The following is an 18891-nucleotide window of genomic DNA, read 5'->3' as shown; positions in this document are numbered from 1 at the left end:
GTTTGCCGATAGCAATTTTGGGGCTGTTCCTGGTTAAAAAAACTGGATCTTTCTCTCTTACAAACAGGTCTATCTTTGTAAGTATCTTTTCCATAATGTTGCCAGACACTCAGAATAACAATCTGAGTCTGTTTGAACAGGGTCTTTAGTCTTGTTTTTACACAATTCACAACAATTTTCTTACACAGTTGCAATTTAAATACAATTTCATCATAGCACCTGCATTAAAGCATGACTGCCATCCTTTATATAAAGCATCGCTTACCTATGAGGATGTTACTGGTGGAGGTGTGGCGTTCTTTGATCGGCATGGGTTCACTGGACAAACTGCTGCTGCGACTGCTGGTTCTGGAAGAGCTTGGGTCATTGGGGTAGATGGTTATACTACTGGTCATTTTACTCGTGGTGGTCACCATAGGTTTGGTGGAGATTTTGGGTTTGCCATTTGTAGACAAAGGTTCCGAAATCATCACTTCCTTCCTGTCTATTTCAACGATCGCAGGCTTGATGACAGCTTTTGACCTGAGCGCCTCGCGTGGGCTGCACACTCGCTGGATCTCGAGCCCTGTTGCAGTGTGCGTGGGCCCCTGGTGGCCTCCCTCAGCTGCCAGTGTTCTGTTGTGGAGCTCTTCATCAAAAGAGCTCCTGGAGGAAGAACCCTCTGAATGCGAGTCATGGACGTGGGAGTATCTAGGATATCTGGAGGTTGCAGTTCTACTGCTTACAGTTGAAGTAGTCATCTCAGTCACAGGCTCTGGCTCAGAGGGTCTTGAACCGGTAGATTCTGTTTCAGAGGCAGACGAGTGACCCTCAGATCCCTGATCGTTGGGCAGCAGTGGAGTGACCTGGGATCTGTAGGCCGTGAAGGCTCCATTGGCTTTGGACAGGGTGGAGGCGACAGATACAGAGACAGATTCCTGAACCAAGTCTGTTGATTCCTGATCTGAGGCAGACGCTGTGTCCTTCTCTAAAGCAGAGATACTGTTGATGTTACTGGAACTGTCAGGCACTACATCAGAGTTGTTGGATTCGCTATCGCTACCTACATACAATTTTGAAAACTTTTCTAATCTGTTCTTTTTAGTCTCCCCATCCGTCTGTTTGTTAGCCGTCCTCAGGGGCTTCTGATCATTAGCTGCTGGTGGGTAGCGACTAAGAACAGACGCTTTTTTAACATCACTAGAGGTTGTGTTTACAGAGGAGGGAGTGGCTCCTTTCACCTTTTCTTCAGTTCCTCGTCCTGTGTCTCTTATTCCGTTATCAGATGAAACTGCAGTAGTTGGGGTTTTGGGTGTCCTTGGGTGTCTACTCTTGTGAGCAGGACTGAGGGGTCTCCTCACAGGCTTAGGAGAGCTCTCCTCTGAGTGGCTCAGATCTTTGCTTCTCAGCTTGGTTTCTCTCTTATGCTGAGGAGAGAGCTCCCTGTTCCTGTGTCTGGGGGAACTTGGCTCTGAAACAGTTGCAGCACTCCTATATTTGGGCTTTTCTTGTCTGAAACCCCCCTTCACAAGCTCTTCATTCTCAGCTTTGCCATTCTCCAGGACCTTGGCGGGACTGTTGGGGCAAATATTAGTGCTTCCATTGCCGTGTTTATCCACATTACTGGTTCCATTTCTTCCAAGTCCACTTTTTCCGCACAGCTGCGTCCTCAGCTGTTCCACCTGCTCGCTCAGTTGGCGAGCCCGGTTTCGTTCCATCTGGAACTTCTCGTTAAGTTCGCCATTTTTGGACTCTGAGTTCTTTAGATCCTCCTCCACTATCTCCATCTGTTTAAGGCGGTTCTTTAGCCTCTCTACTTCCTGTGTCAGCTCCTTTACCTTGTTGTCCTCCTCCTGCGAGCCTTCAAGACCGCTGTTCTTTTCATTCTCAGATTTGTTCACAAGGCTGATGCTGTCATCGGCCAACTTCAAGTACTCAAGGCTCTTCTTGCGCCCAGCCAGTTTACTTGTGAGAAGCCCTGTGGATGAGAGCTCGTCCTCAATTCGAGACCTCATGAAATCTGCATGACCAGGGTCTGCTGACATCCCAATGCGATTCTTCTGGAGCTCCAATTTTTCTGTCAGCTTAAGAATGATCTTCTCGTCCTCCCTCTGTTTCTCCAGTAGCCTCTTGCGCTCACTCATAAAGGTCTGGGTGAATCCTTTGAGTTTCTCCAGTTCCATGGCCAGTGCCTGCTCTGCTCTATCCAGCTTTGTCTCAGACCCCTCCAAGTCCTTCAAACGTGCCTTGAGGGCCTCCAACTCAGACGAGAGCTTCTTGGTCAAGTTTTTTTCCTCATTGAGGCTCAGGCAGAGCTGGCTGCAGTCGGATTTGCTTTTCCCAAAAGCTTCTTCCAGTTTCTCCAGTTCAGCCATTCTCCGTTGTAGGCGTTCAATCTCGGCCTTTAGTTCCTTTGTCAGGCTCTCCTCTTCTTCCAGTTTCTCTCTGACTGTGCGGCAGAGATCCTCAGCTTTGCGTACCTCCTCATCCTTACCCTGGATCCTTAGGAGACGTTTCCTCAGTTCCTCCACATCTCCAAGCAGGGATGAGTTGCTGCCTTCTCCTTGGATGACTTTGTCCTGTAGAGGAAAGAGAGCGTTCAAATATTAGTTAATCTATTCATGTAGTGTATTTCTACTCCACCTCTTTCCACTTATTGCTTCTGATATGCACACACAAATAAATGCCTGAAATCAACCAGCACTGACCTGCAGATCAAGAAGCTCATCCTCAGACTTCTGCAGCTTGTTGGTTGCTTCTTCCAGTTCATCCAGTCTTCGTCCGAGACTCTGTAGCTTGTGCCGTAGGTGGCGATGGGTCATGTCTTTATGGTCAGACATGGCTACAAATTCTTTGTATTATATCTATGTTTGTTTTGTTGTTCAGATTATTTGATGACAATGTTTTGGGAGGTCCACATTTGTGTGGCAGTGCTATCAAGTCCTTTAGGTTCTCAGGGAAATACTCTTTTCTCTCCGCGGTCTGTCACTGTCACTTTAAGACTTGGAAGTTCCCTCAGAGTGGCGTTTAGCAGAGGAATCTGTCATCTGTAGGAGGGAAAGAGGAAATAACACTTAGTCATCCCTAATTTGTCAATGACAGTCATTTGCATCCTAAAAAGGTAGCTCAGTAAGTGAGAAAAAAGATTGCACACCAGAACAGTCTGCGTACTGTATGATTTTACACTTCCATCTAATTGCTGTGATACAAACCATAGGACACACTAGAGAGGCCAAACACCAACGCATGTACAGTAAAAACACACTCACACACACTGTGACACAGACAGAAACAAATACTGCTCTGGCTACATTTTATATGAATAACATGACATGGGATTAGTTTCACAATCACCATGTAATTGTAATTAAAGGGGAACACCACCTAAATTAAGAATTCTTATATGTTATTTCCATGGCCCATAAAGTTCAATCAATATTTATGAAAATGAGCTGCTCTCTCTTTTAAAGACAATAACAAGAGAAATACGTCTTAAACCACTGATGTGATCAAGTCTGGAGCTGCTCCATAGACAATGAATGGAAGTCTGTTTTTGTGGACACAAAGAATGTTTGTTTTCTTTTGTTTTTGTACTAAAATTAGCTTTATTCTGTTGTTCTCAGTTTATACTCAGAACGTTTTCCCTGTTGATCCCAGTGGAATCTGTAACATCTGTCTACATTCATTGTCTAAGGCCATGTTTACACCTGGTATCGACATGATTCCTGGGTGAGCCGATCACAAGTGGACAGCCCTAAACAGAAGTGTAAACGACCACCAAGACACATTGTGATCCAGTCGCTCAAACCACTTGCTGAGTTGGTCTGGGGCACGTGAACACATTTCTGTTTCAAGGTAAAAGCTAATGTGTCCTGATGCGTGTCTGACAATACATATCATCTGATGACAACACATCAACGCTCTGTGACTTGGCCTTTTCACAACGAGGTGGATGAAGTGCCCTCTGGAAAGAAATGTGTTGAATTCTGCGACAGCCATAACAGCCTAACGCAACAGCTAAGAATGCTAGTGAGCAGCTATCGAGAGTGTGGATGTAATAACTGTACGCAGAACCTTTTGACCTTCCAGCATATGTGAGGTGGGCAGTAACGGAACCTGAACACACGTGGTAGAAAGTGATAGACACAGGTGAGAACGGTGATGTGTCTCTGCTGTCCACATGTGTTCAGATCACCGAAACGCATATGAATACCAGGTGTAATCAGGCTCCATGAAGCAGCTCCAGACTTGATACTTGATGGCATCACAAATTTGAGTTTTAGCACATTCGTTTTTGGATTTGTGAACAAGGTTTTCATGGTGAACATAATAGACACACTGCATCTCTTTTCTTTTTTGACACTGAACCACCATGTATTTCACCTTGCCTGTCCTTTGAAGGACACGGGGGTGGCACTGCATACATGTATGCGTGGGTATGGGGGTTTCAACATGCCTCCACAGGCTTACACACACACACACACACACACACACACACACTTTGTTGTCTCCCTGCTGTTGTACCCAGCATCGATTTATGCTTGCCTGCCTGCCTCTGCTGACAGCAGCACATCTCAATAACACCGGCCTCCTTCACATACCCCCATCTGCACACATACACGGCCGTCACCATGGCAACCACGACATCACAGGCCCGTCACAACACTACACCATTCATGGTCACATGGGACGGATGTGATGGCAAAAGAAAAGTGTTTCACTCTGTGACAGAGACTATTCTGCTGAATTAAATTAGGACATTGAAGCTGTGTTGTCCTTTGCCCTGTGATATCAAAGGATATATTTCTACAGTCATTACATTGTGGTATTACCCTCAGTAGGCCCAGCATGGCTCTATGTGATGAGAACAAGGATTATTAGCCCACCACAGTATGCTTGTCTGCATGGCCTCCATAAATCTAACAGCTAAAGCTTTAGTCTCATGCATGATTCAGGTAGTGTGCTTTCCTAAATCCTATTACTCCCCTTCCCCCCCGTCATTCTGCCGAGCTCCCCCACTGACTGCGAGGGAAAATCGACCTGAGGGTAGGACATAACATCTGCACACATCATCACTTATCGACCCCCTGACAACCGGCTCCATGCCTCCTCCTTCCTCTCCTCTCCAGTACCATGTTCAAAGATTGCCTCTCTGAAGCTACAAACCACTACATATAAAGACCACTGTAGTTTTCCTTTACATTAAATTACTTTTACTGCTGTAAAAACATCAACCGATGCAGTGAATTTACTCGATCTTTTTATCTGTGTGCATACATGGTATACAACAAGGTAGAGCTTGCCATTATGGTTTACTCCAGCATAGTTTTATATATTTTCTATTGTTTCATTTGGTGTAAAAAGCCCAAACCACCATTCCCACAATTCATTAAATGTCTTGTTGAACATAAACCAAGGCAGTAAGCTTTGAAAGTCAATATGGCAACGATTACTTCATGAAAAGCACAATGTGAACTCAAAGCGTTCAGCTGTAGCGTTTTAATTATTCTTTGCTTTCATGAGGCCTAGTGGTGGTTTAGCAATCTTCTCGACAGATTACAAGACTTAGAGGAAATACTGCAAAGTACATGGACTGAAGAGAGAGAGTGCAGAAAAAAGACAAACTGTGAAAAATGTTGGGAGAGAAAACTGCTAGCTTAGCTGTCCACTTGGATGCCAAAACACCTTAGTCAATAAAGCCATTCTGGGTTGCATTTTTTGCCCAGCTGTGGCTTGTTAAGTGAGTTGTAGACCTATTTTTCTCTGTTGTCTTGAGGTGGTCGCTGTGATCCAAACCTGTCCTGACTGATCCTGTTCCAGCGGAGTAAAAATACTGTGAAAAATTCCCATGTATCCATTAAAAGCAGAGAGCGCTCGCTGGCACAAAAAGATTTACATAGCTACAGTTCAATTCTTCGTGACAGCTCTTCACACAGCACTATGCAGCTCAGGGAAAACATAACCACTGGGAAGGTTAAGAGAATAAACTCTGAATAATGTGCCGCCTCAGGAGAAACAGTTGATTCCTTGGACACCCAAATGGTTGTCCTACTGCTCTGACCCACTCAATAATGAATCATCAAGTTCAGTCTTTATTATTTTTAACAGATTATCTTAGGAATGGCTTTCGGGCCCCTACATGATTTGAAGAAATCCAGCTCTGGTTGGGCCACGTCCTGGTTAATAATGGTGTTTCACTAGGTCCAGCTACTCCTGTCTTGGCAGGCTGCCTACCTCTCCTTTCATTCTCCCTTTATTTCTTTGCCAGCTCGCTACCTCCCTCCCTCATCTCTCCCCTCCATCTCTCTCAGACACGCACACCAGCATGGCCAAGTGGGCGCTTTTAAGGGGCGGCGGTGCGTGCAAAGCGACTCTGGCAAGGGCCCGCCTCTGCCAAACCAATCAACATACCTGATTCGCTTATCGCAGGGCCGGGGCCTCATTAGCTACATTCAGGACAAGACAGGAGGGATTTGGAAGGATGGTGGTTGAGATGGAAAGGAGGAGAGAAGACATGAGAAGATGCGGGGCGGTAGAGGGAAAGGGAAAGGCGAGAGATTGGAGGAGCACAGAGCATCAGTATTTAGTCTTGGACCATGAATTCTTTCCATTTAGGACCATGACCCACATAGATAAGTGTTCATGAGCCATTGGGTTCAACGGTTCAATCCAGTTGGGTAATGGCAGCAGCATGAAAAGCTGTGTGTCTCTCCAACCCACATGTGTTAAAAGAAAAGAAATGGTGCTTCAATTTATCTCTACTTGCCTTCATGTCTTAACCTGTGCTAAGGGATGAATTTACATTGGTGCAAGGATGGAAAAAACAGTAATATCAACAAGTACTGAACTGGTAGTGCCCCACCATTGAATGGCAGAACTGGGAGAAATAAAACACCTGATGGTCAAACTGAGGGAATGGTATGGAAACAAATAAGAGACATAAATATTTGAATTTTAACAACCTGAATACTTAATACTGAAATTAAAAACACGACTGAATTCATAGCATTTCAGTATTTTACTAAGAAAACCATGTGTCTAAATTTATTTGTTCTGAATTCACCTCTTTGACATCGTATTGTAAAATATCGTAATTCCGATTTCAGAAGCAAAATTTTATCATTATTTTCCCCCCAATATTCACAAATTCGCATCTAAAAATTCAAGATTCATAATTTCTAAAAATAGATTTAGACTGCCCAACTTCAAATGGTCATTCAGGCTCCATTTCCTATCAAATTTGAGCAACCTGAATCTTATTTTTTTTTTTATTTCTGAAACTGTTGGATTGTTTGGATCTGAATTTGTGAACATTGAAAACATATTGATCATATTTAAAATTTTGAAACTGCAAATCAATCAAGAAATTTAATATTCTAATTTCAAACAAGTGAATTCCAAACAAATAAATTTAGATGCTTGGTTTTCAAAGAAAAATAATGCTATGATTTCAGATTTCAATATTTAGTATTCAATGGCTATCAAAATTCAAATATTTATGCCTCTAATTTCCACAGAATTGCTGCCAAGAGACATCAAGGATTTCAAGATGGATTTGTTGGTCTTCATTGATAATATTTTTTGTATGTTTATATAATGTCTACTGACTGTTTTCACTTGTTGTGTTCTCATGATATTAAACAATTAAAAAAAGAACAAAAGACAAAAAGAATGGATGTCAAAGATTTCTGAGCTGAGACTGAAAAAAGACTTCGAAAAAAAAACAAGCGGTAGAATGAAACAGGTGGAGCGCCGACTTGGTGAGTTATATGACATTGAAATACTGCACCATAAATCAATTAATACCCAGTGAACAAAGATTTCAAGATAAAAGAACGCAATGAATACCTGGAAAACAAGACCAGGTAAAATAACATGTTCGACAACCAGAGGAAAAAAAGCTCTAATGTTCCCACATCTCTTTGAGTTATTGTTCATCTTCCAGACTGTGGCATGAAAAGCAAAATGTGTGATGCTATTTGGCCAAGAACAGGTTTCAGGGAGGGCATGGAGGGAAGGAAGTATGGCCGGAGGGGAGTCGCTGAGGTATTCTGAACTGAGCTCAAATTGAACACAGTTTCGTTCCCCTGTTCTGTGCGTTGTTTGACAATTACGGAAAAACCTGGAGGGGGGTAGGAGCTGTGAGGCAGGGGAACTGACCCCTTTTACTGAGACACATTCCTGATGATGGACTAACCAGGGCACTGCCAGTCCCTCGCTCTGCCTTGTCTGCTCTTAACCAGGCCACTGACAGGCTCTCCCAAGCCTTCTCTACGCAAGAGCCCATTCCTAACCAGGGCATTGTCTGGGTTAATAGCCAGGGCTAAGGGAGTATATAAAAATGTTTCTAAGATTTAGTCTGCTTTGACCTTCAGGTGGATCAGGACAATTTGAAGTCCAGATTTGATTTCACTCTAAGGAATTCCTGTGGACAGATTCCTGCGCTTGTCTTTGCTACGTAAGGTTATACAGCATCTGTAACTGAACTCACAACCCCATACAAATTAAAGAGAACACTGGAAACACCTTAAACCAAGCCCTGACTGACTGCTCAGTCTAACACTGTACGACTCTGGCACCTTTCACTTCCTGAAATTTGAACAGGAAGTTCCCTTCTTGACCTTTCGCACTCTGTTGCTGTTGTTTCAAGAAGCAGGACACTGAGACTGTTTGTCAGCAGCAAAATTGTAGACACGTAAGGAATGTAACAGCTTCCGTAATGTTGACACGTGTGCCACCTTCAGGGAGTTCTACCATTGTATTTCACATTTTAAATGTAAGCGTTTTATTACCTTAAGCAATTTTCAGGCATACAGGAAAGAGTACAAACAAACAGACACAGGCCAACTATTTCTATATAGAAAGAAGCAGTAGCTGTATCACTCATTCCCTTCAGGTGCGAGTGTTAGAACTGCAGCAGCCATTACTTTCTTTGCCTGTAGGGGGCAACATAAACATGCCTACGTCTGCAGATCGAAAGTGTTTCTGCTATTGCGTCCTTTTGTTGCAGGTGGCGTAGACTGGCACGTGTAAAAACTGGTCGCACAAAGACTGAACAGTCTGGGCCTCCCTGAAAACTTAGTGTTTCATGTGAGGGCGTCACACAGAGTGTTGTGTGCCTAGATGCGCCTTCTCGTCAGCTTGCAATAGATCATTTCGTCACTTTTTAGACAAGCTAGCAAAACCATAACCTACAAAGCTGTTTATTAAACGAATCTTTGCCTTAACCCCAAGATTAAACCTACAGGAAACCCGATGCCTAACTGTGACGTCACACTTTTTTTGCGTGTGTGTGTCAAGGGGAGATATGTTGAACTAAATAGTGCTAAAACATATTGACATTTAGATGGGCTAAATTACATCAAACGGCAAAAATCTACTCAGATTGGGCGGTCTGCATTCTGAAACCAATGTAGTATCTTCCATCGACAGATGCCCAAACAGACTAACAAGGCCAACTATCAGTTTCCATGTATATAGGCTAGGTGTGAGACCCAATATACAGATTGTAGGAAAACATGAGTAGTATATTCTGTATAGCTTTGTACTTGTATTGTGTCATTCAGTCTAGTTATCTGAATTTTGCAAGCTTTATAAAACTAGCTCAGTCCAACCTCTCATTTTCATCTGATCTAAATTATTCAGGATTCAAAGTACGGACTGAGGCGGTCACGAAGATGGCCGAAGTCTGCACTGCCGCATTCTGCAAACATAGACTTTATAAAATAATGGACATAGCGACTAGGACGTCACCAATTGTTTTGAAGCCTTGAGTTAAGCCATCACCACCTTGGGTTTTTGGAGCCAGAAGTGACCATATTAGGATGAGAAGCTTCATTTTTCAGCCCCGGAGGTTGCCACTTAATCTCTAAATCTCTAAACTGCTTAACATGAATTTATAAGTTTGCGAGTGTGTGTGAGTGAGCTGCATACCCAGGTGTTTTTACATCTAAAAAAAGAAAATGAGAGCTAGACAGACAGAGAAGCAGATGACATTGATGCATGTAAGAGGAGGGGAGGGACAAAACAGAAAACCAGAGGGGCTTCAGTTTGTCTCGGACCACCAATACTAAAGGGACTTGGAAGTCAGACTTTGTTGAAGAGGTTCATCCACACAGTTTGCTCTCTCTCTCAAACACACACACACACACACACACACCAAGGTTACAATCATACACCATATCATTAGGGCTTTAGCCACTCTCTTCCTGCCTGCCTGTTGCCTTGAGTACATTCTGTTCTCTCCATGAAAGAGAGAAGGAAAAGAAAGAAAAAAATTCCCCTCTCTTGCACTTGACGTTGGAACTTCTTGGTTTGAAGCTCTTCTGCCTCATAAACGGTAGTTAATAAAGGGCCCTGGTCCAATCAAAATGCTTCAACCACATCTTCATGTAGGGGGTTATTGCCAGTTTGCATATGTGAATGTGTGACAAATACTTTGTGTCTGTGTGTGTGTGTGTGTGTGTGTTTGTGTGTGTGTGTGTGTGTGTGTGAGGAGGGACGACTGCAGTGGATGGATGCTGGCGCAGCACTGGAAGCCACAAGATGGTGGAGACCTGATGCTTGGCCTGCATTTTTCCGTTTTTCCAAGAAAGAGAAAACCGGCATCCCATAATGTTCGGTTTGTCGTTTCCTGTGCTGTCATGTTCCTTTTTTCTCTGTTTTTTTTTCACCCTTTCAGTTTTGCACCGCTTTTGGAAAAATGGTAAAGAATGAAAGGCAGTGTTGGATTTCAGCAGAAAAATGGATAAGGAACTAAGGTCATGTAGCGTATTCATTAGAGCGAGCTGAAATGGGATGGGAATACCTACTCTCCTTGGATTTTTCCTTAAGATCCTGGGTGAAATTGCCACTTAGAGTATAAGTATTGAAATGTGGTGAAATAGTGGGTAAACAAAACGTCGTCTTTGGTAGAAAAATAGATTTGTTTATGGGAGAGGACATGGAAGTTAACCACAATACCACTGTAACGACAAAGCAGATGCTTTCCGTTTGTCAGGGCAACATCACTCAATGTTAAGATATTCCTTAGTGACAAGGTTTCCTCTTTCTTTTCTCCCACCATTTATTTCGCCCCTCCAGAAATAGAGTGAAAGCAAAATAAAAACTGAGCTGATACATCACAGTTTCGCTCCATTGCTTTCCTCCAAGGCCTGGCTGCCAATGATTGGAAATGCTCAGCATGGACACTTAGCTTCATTTCAGTTTGGATTTCCTGTCATTTGTTAACAGTCTGAACTGATTTTACAGTTTAAGAGAAACAGTGGCTCTTTATAGGTTTGAACAAATGGAGTCCCAAAACCAAAAGAACAGAGAAAGAAGGAAGAAAATGAAGACAGCAATGCAAGAAAAAGTCTATTGTTGGGTAAGTAGGTTGTTGTCTGCATTGGCCCAACATCAGCAGCCAAATATCAATAGTATGTGAAAATATCTGGAAAATATGAAGGACATTATTCAGTTTACTGACATTTTAAAGACATTTAATCAAGAAAATAATTGCCTGGTTAATAGCAGAGTTGTACTGATACCAATACCAGTATCAGAAATGCCTCCAATACTGCTTAAAATACGGTATCGGGTATCGGCAAGTACAGCCTATGACCAATCCAATACCACATAATGCCTCATGTCATTACGCATAAGCACGCTACAGGCAGAGTTTAAAAAGCATTCTACTGTAGCCTTTAAAATGTCTTTTTTACCAAATTGTGTGGCTGCACTTTAACTTGTGTCTTGATCTGTGTCAACAGTGGATAATAATAATAATAATAATAAAAAGTTTTGTGGCATTCATTCTACTATTATGTATTTATTTCTTAATATTTTACATAGAGTTTTAGGAGTTGAGACATACAACAATTCATATCCCATCCATTTTTATTTTACACGCTGGTATCGGATCGGTACTCGGTATCGACAGATACCTAAGGCTCAAGGACTGGATTCGGTATTGGGAAGGAAAAAGTGGTATTGGTACATCTCTAGTTAATAGATAATTAAAATAACTGTTATTTGAAGTTTAATTTAAAATAAATGGCCCTAGGATGTTCTCACTTAACTTCTTAACTAACATGCACTGCAAACCTGAAATCATCCCAATTGGCGGGTCACGGTTCAAAAGTGGATTGTGGGTCCATTCTGAGTGAAACTGTGTGGACCCTGAAATGATGTCTCAGGAGAAATCTGGATCCTGTGGCTGGACCAGTTGCTGATCTAGACATTCCCTGGAGGAGCTGTATGTGAGAATGCAAATGTCCGAAGAAGTTCAGTCAGACATTCGACGGACTTTACCCTGCCAGCTCTCTAGTACAAAGTCTGTGTAATGCATAATTGAGCCCATATGTGAATAGAGCAGGTAACTGTCCGTAGAATTCACAGCAAGCGAGTGGGCATGTTAATGATGTTTCTTTCATGAGGCCCACACAATCCGGAAGAAAACAAACACTTAAGGGTGAAGAGGAAGGGTCTTTAACGTGAAGATGGCATTGAAAATGTCTGATTAGAGAGATAATGAGGTTCAGGATCTTCTGTTGGTAAAGGCTAAAGCTGAAATCATCTGAGTAACTCAAGGAATGGCAAGAGACTCTGTTGTTTAAGACCAAATTACGAACCGGCTACGTGACCGCGGTGTAATCTGCCTTGTGTTTTGCCTCCTGCATGTTCTACCCAGGCACCACCCCTCGTCTAAGAGCAACAAAGTATTTCCAGTAGGTGAGAACACTTTTGAAACAGACGATCTGATCTCCTTTTGTGTGCTACATGTGTGAAAGAAATTCTGGACAATAATAGGAAATGATTCTCTGATTAAACCTACACACTACAGTTCAAACGTTTGCTTGCCAAAAAATCTTGATTGGGTACGGCCAGATTTTAAGAGGAATACTCTATATTTCAGAAAGGTCTTTCGTGCTTGCAGGTTGAAAGTGTTCTTCCAAATGTATTCTATTTTATATGAGGGGTTAGTTTTGTACTTGGAGAACAAAATCTTCTACAATGGTTCAACCAAACTGTCAACTGTGAGTGCAGAAACAGACAAAGATCCGTCTGAGTGACAGCTCAATACAAATAGAAGTAATCACCAAGAACACTGGACGCTAAGCATCAACATGTGTGTAGTTTTAAATAGGAACAGCTTCCTGTCTCAGTGTCAAGAGCAAAATAAAGTCTATAAGAAGCTGTATTAACAGGCGGCTTGATTTAGCAAAGCTATTCTTAAAACTTGAAAATAAAAATAAGGGTTAGTCAAGGTTTAGCACTGTCGGAACTGGATCAGGATATCAGCTGTGCTTACAACGTTCTGACAAATCACAGTTCAAAGCTATTCAATCTGACAGCTGAGCAGACTGCAGAGGACCCAAGAAACACAGCTTCCCAAACTATTCCAAGGTCAATATCACTGTTGTGGTTTAATAATGATCAATGGTCACTTAATGCTTTTCTAGACTGGGAAACAAATCCAAAATCAAAAGGTATCTACGAGGGGAAATGGTTAGAACAGTATGCTCTCTGACATCAACTAAATGCAAGTTTTAACCATTGAATTCTTCTTCTTTTGGGGTCAGGGAAAGATAAAAACATCAATGTAACAGGTGTGAAGGTGAATAATGAGCACAACCAACACCAGTTTGGTACATGTGCAGGATAAAAAATGGTGCAATAAAAGTACATACTCAGAGTCATGAAAGGTTATAATAGTAAATAGATGATTGTAAATCTTAAAAACAATGCTCCATTCTTATGTACCCAAAAAAAGAAAGTGAGTAGAGGTAAACTCAAGGCACTCTGAGGCCAGTGGGATCAAAGGTGAAGCTCAGGGTGAAGGCTGCCTCATGACAAACATTAAAGTGAACATCACGGTCAGTTTTAGCTTAAAGAGCGTGGCTGGAAAGTAACAGTCCTCTCTCCGGTCTTAGCCCAGTAACCCAGAGCCTTTTCTAGGTCTCTCCTCCACTCCCCTCTCTGTCTACATCAAGAGTCTTGTTGCTGGGGCTTAAAACCAGCACTCTGCTTAAGTGAGGGGGCATGATAAGAAGATGAGAGAGAGGGAAATGTGGGGAGGGGGATGGGAAATGCCAGAGAAAGTTAGAAGAGAGGGCAGACATGGCAGGGTGAGAGAGAAAAGCCAGAGGACTTACAGTGTCTGACCTGTCAGCTGTCACGGCGGTTCTACACATGCACTACATTTTTGGCTCCACTGTTTATGACCTAATTGCGGATTTGACTTTAAAGAGGTTGAATCGAACTCAAAACCCTCAGAGCTTCCCGGCTCGGCTCCTGATCTTGGTGGCATAACAGTAAATTAGAGCATGTTCTTGATCAGACATCAGCGCTACACACAGGATTACATGCAACAGTCACTGTTGCAGCAGCCAAGACACAGAGCAGGGGCAGGGTATTAGATGCTCTATTCAAAAAAAAAAACACAGCAGCACCCGAAAATACTTGTCAGTCAGTTGCTAGCAAGGCCTCAGGCAGATCTGCAGCCAAGGAGATCTGGAACAACTACAGTTCGGATAACAACACAGAATATCACACAACAGATGAATGCTCACCAAAACAGGTTACGCTTACTACATTTGAAATGCTACGTCTAGCATCCTTCCAGTACTGCTCTGTTTGAGTACTCGCCCAAAATGGCACACACACACACACAAAAAAAAAAAAAACACACACATCATTTATAGTGTAAAACTATGTGTGCAACTAACGGTTACTTTCGCTGTCGAAGTTAATTAGTCTTAGAAATGTCCGAACATGGTAAAAATGTCAATAGGTGTTTTCCAAAGCCCAAGACGACATCCTCAAATGTCTTGTTCACAACCCAAAAATATTCAGTTTACTGTCATACTGGAGCAAAGAAACCAGAAAATATTCACATTTAAGAAGCTTATATTAGAGAATACTGACTTTTTCAATTACTTAAACCGATTCATCAATTATTTAAAAAATCAGCTGGTGATTAATTTAAAGGTTTTGTGCAGTGGTTCTCAAATGGTGTGCTGTGATGCCAATTCACGTGTGCCGTGGGATTTTGTGATAACTACACATTATTATTATTATTATTACTGCAATATTCAACTGGGCCTATGCAAAAAGTTATGAATGAATTTTTAATTGACTGCATCAGTATGTTGTGCACACCACTTTCCTAATACAGAGGCAAACTCTAGCTAAAAAAAATGTAATTTAATTTACTATAATTTAAAACATTTTCACAGGGAACCTACAGTATTAGTCGCCATCCGCGTGTGGGAATTACAAGTGTGTGACACATCAAAAGCCCTGATTGGCAGCCAGTGTGAGGGATGATAACAATTAAAGGAGAAGGCCGTGAGTGGGACAATGGATGGCTTTATTGTACAGAGTAAATTACAGCAAAGCACCAGTGAAGACGACCTACCATTGAAAGAAAGGAGGTCTTGTTTTTTCTTGTTTTTATTGTCTCATGTCGTGATAAGAGTGATAACACACATTATAGAGGCGATTGTGCACAGATATAAATACAGGTGTGCCTTGAGATTTTGGCTTGCCCTTTGGTGTGCCTTGGGCACAAAACGTTTGAAAACCACTGACCTAGTGTGTAAGATTGAGTGGTGTCTAGCTCTGAGGTTGCAGCATTGCAACCAACTGCAACTTCTCCTGTGCGCTAAGCCTACAGGAGAACTACAATGGCTGACACAACATGTAAAACAACACAAAACGGGGAATGGCCTTATCAAGGGATAGTGTTATATTTGTCCACTCTGGGCTACTGTAGAACAACATGGTGGAGTCCATGGAAGAGGACCTGCTCTGTATGTATATATAAATGTCTCATTCTAAGGTAACAAAAACACAATGATTCTTAGTTTCAGGTGATTATAAACAAATAAAAAAATTGTTTATTCCATTTTTGCCAATATAGCCCCCTAAATCCTATGCACTGGACCTTTAATAGTTAACAAGTGATCAGTTAATCAATTAATCATTGCATGGCAGGTGATACTACACATTATAGTTCTTCATGGGTCCGCTCCATTCCTACTTAGCAAGACCTGATCCAGTCTAAATTATATTCAGTCTGGGGTCCTGTTATGTTGTTGCTGATCTCAGGTCTGTGTGTCAGTTAGGGCCATGCCAAATGACTATGTTCATTATCGATTTATGTGTTAATTATTGTCTTGATCAATCAATCACATAACTTCATCATCTTAAAATGCTTTGTTTTGTTTGATCAGCAGTCCAAAACCCAAATATATTCAGTCTGAAATGTTATGAAACAGAGAAAAGCAGTAAATATTCACAGCTGAGGAGCTAAAAGTAGAGATTTTTGAAATCTCTCCTTGAAAACGTGCTTCACACAAACACAAGTTGGGCAATACTCTTGTTATTGATGTAACACATAGATTTATGTCCCGTGCGACTTGCTGTCATGTTCCGATGAAATATTTCCCAATTCTGCTCCAGCACGCCCTCAGCCTGCTGCCCTCTGTGTTCAGGGTCGGAGGTCACTGACACCGTAAACATGGAAAAACACTTCACACAAGACACTGGGGCAAACAGGAGTGAGGCTTTGATTAGCAGAGCAGATTGTGTTATTGTGTGCTGCAGCTGAGCCAAACCGAGCTGAGCTGAACTGCATTAGTCGGACTACAATGTGGGAAATAAAGTTTAGTTGCTAAATAGTGTGGTTTTTGTACAAATAACAAAAGACACATGGATACTTCAAATACAAGAGAGACAATAAAATGTTAAAAATCAGTAACATAAATGAAACAAATGCACTTAATCAGTCTTGTGTCCATAAAATCCTTGTGCACATAAAACAAGAATCATTCAAGAATAATAAATATTTGACAAGGCCATGAATTTTGGTTTTAATAAGTTCAGACTTTAAGGGTCAGTAAACCCTGCTGACATCAACATGTGACTGTGTATGTGTGTGTGTGACTTGCTATCTAAACCACGGGAAGTCCCAGTTGTGAAGTGATAGACAGGAAGACTCCAGTAGGACACGTAACTGTCCGACCACACTGTGACATTAATATGAGCCGTGATTAGATAGGATGATCAGAGAAAAGTTATAAAGAGAAAGAAACAGAGGGCCTGTCAGCATCTCAAAGACAATAACTCTGCTTCTGCTGCTTCGGTTTTTGATACTTTTTTCAAACTGTGAGTCCGACATTGTTATAGTTGTACACCGAACAAAAAAAAAAAAAAAACCCAACACTTTTGTTTTTGCTCTCATTTTTCACAGGTTTAAGCTAAAGATCTAAGACTTTTTTATGCACACAAAATACTTTTTTCTTTCAAATTCTGGTCACAAATGTGTTAAAATCTGCAACCTGGGCTGGCGTGGTTACACAGAGTCTGCAGTCATGAGGCTGGTTGGATGTACTGCCAAATTCACAGAAACAACACTAGGGACGTGTTATGGTAGTGAAATGAACCTTCATTTCACAGGCAACAGTTCTGGTGGACATTCCTCCAGTCAGCATGCTAATGGCACGCCTCCCCGAAACTTGTGACATCTGCGGCGCTGTGTTATGTGATCAAACTGCATGTTTTAGAGAAGCCTATTATTGTGACCATTCAAAGGAACACCTGTGAAGTGATGATGCTGTTTAATCAGCAGTGCTGGAGGGTACTCACAAGGCTCAATTACAAAATAGATGTAACTGTAAGCAGTTACAGTTACTGAGGAAAAAATATGTAATTAAATTGCAGTTACTAACCAAAATGTTGAATGGTGATAACAAAGGGGTTACATCTGAATATATACTTTTCATTGAAAAGTTGATATGTACAATATAACATTCATTCTGTTGCTTTGCATCGTATCCCATGCAGGAATGCCTACTTTTGATAAAGCCTATTTCTGTACAATTTTTCAGCATTATTTAAAACATAGGTGGCACGGTGGTGCAGTGGCTAGCATTGTTGATCCTCATTCGGACCCAGGGGAGGGGGTTTGAATCTGAGGGTGAGGGAGCCGTTCTGTGTGGAGTATGCATGTTCGCCCCGTGTCAGTGTGGGTTTTCTCTGGGTACTCCAGCTTCCTCCCACAGTCCAAAGACATGCAGGCTAATTGGTGACTCTAAATTGTCCGTAGGTGTGAATGTGAGTGTGAATGGTTGTCTGTCTCTATGTGTCAGCCCTGTGATAGTCTGGTGACCTGTCCAGGGTGTACCCCGCCTCTCGCCCAATTTCAGCTGGGATAGGCTCCAACCCCCCCCCCCCCCCAAAACCCTGACAGGATAAGTGGTTACAGAAAATGGATGAATGTAATAAGTTACATTACTTTAATTAAGTTTTCAAAATAGCTGCATTACTTATGGGTGCATGCTCGTGCAGCGACCGCCAGCAAGTGTCACATCTGTCCTTGTTTGTCTATGTGTTTCTTAATCCCGGTTTAGCCCACTGTATTTGACTCCCCTCACCTCCCCCTGATTGTTGTGCACGTGCACTCTTATGTGTTTTTATTTGCTGTATAACCAACTGCCCTCCAGGTACAAAAATAAAGTTGAAGTTATTACATTTTTAACAGGGTAACCTGTAATCTGTAACCTATTTCATTTCAAATGTAACTTTCCAACACTGTTTATCAGCATCTTGATATGCCACACTTTTCAAGTGCTTAAAAAGACCACATTTAACTAATTTGGGACCAAAATGAGTCTTTTGTGTGCATAAAAAGTCTTGGATCTTTATTTTAACCTGTGAAAAATGGGAACAAATACAAGTGTTGCAATTAAAATTTTGTTAAGTGTGTGTGCAATGAGCAAAGATCTTGTGATATGATCAAAAGCAGCAAAACAGCTATAAATCCACCTCATAGTGAGCATCATTTTGAATCATTCAGCTGAAGACAAACTCTTTGACCTCCCATTAACACAGCGTTTTCTGTCAGGACCAACACCACTTACCTATTTA

The 18891-nt window shown here is 41.9% G+C and overlaps 1 protein-coding gene across 1 annotated transcript in view; it reads right to left on the bottom strand.

The window, feature by feature from the left end:
• Positions 1-18891, bottom strand: part of luzp1 (leucine zipper protein 1) — a 69625-nt gene that overhangs the window by 15043 nt on the left and 35691 nt on the right. The window contains exons 3-4 of the mRNA XM_033642577.2: positions 2688-3026; positions 266-2558 (exon numbers count right to left, since the gene is read on the bottom strand). Coding sequence (XP_033498468.2) covers positions 266-2558; positions 2688-2819 — 2425 coding nt within the window. The 5' untranslated portion in view covers positions 2820-3026. The remainder of the gene's footprint in view (positions 1-265; positions 2559-2687; positions 3027-18891) is intronic.

The sequence above is a fragment of the Epinephelus lanceolatus genome, chromosome 15 (assembly GCF_041903045.1).
Source record: "Epinephelus lanceolatus isolate andai-2023 chromosome 15, ASM4190304v1, whole genome shotgun sequence".
NCBI classification, from domain to species: Eukaryota; Metazoa; Chordata; class Actinopteri; order Perciformes; family Serranidae; genus Epinephelus; species Epinephelus lanceolatus.
Note: the sequence above shows the minus strand (reverse complement) of the source record. Positions and strands in the feature narration are given on the sequence as shown.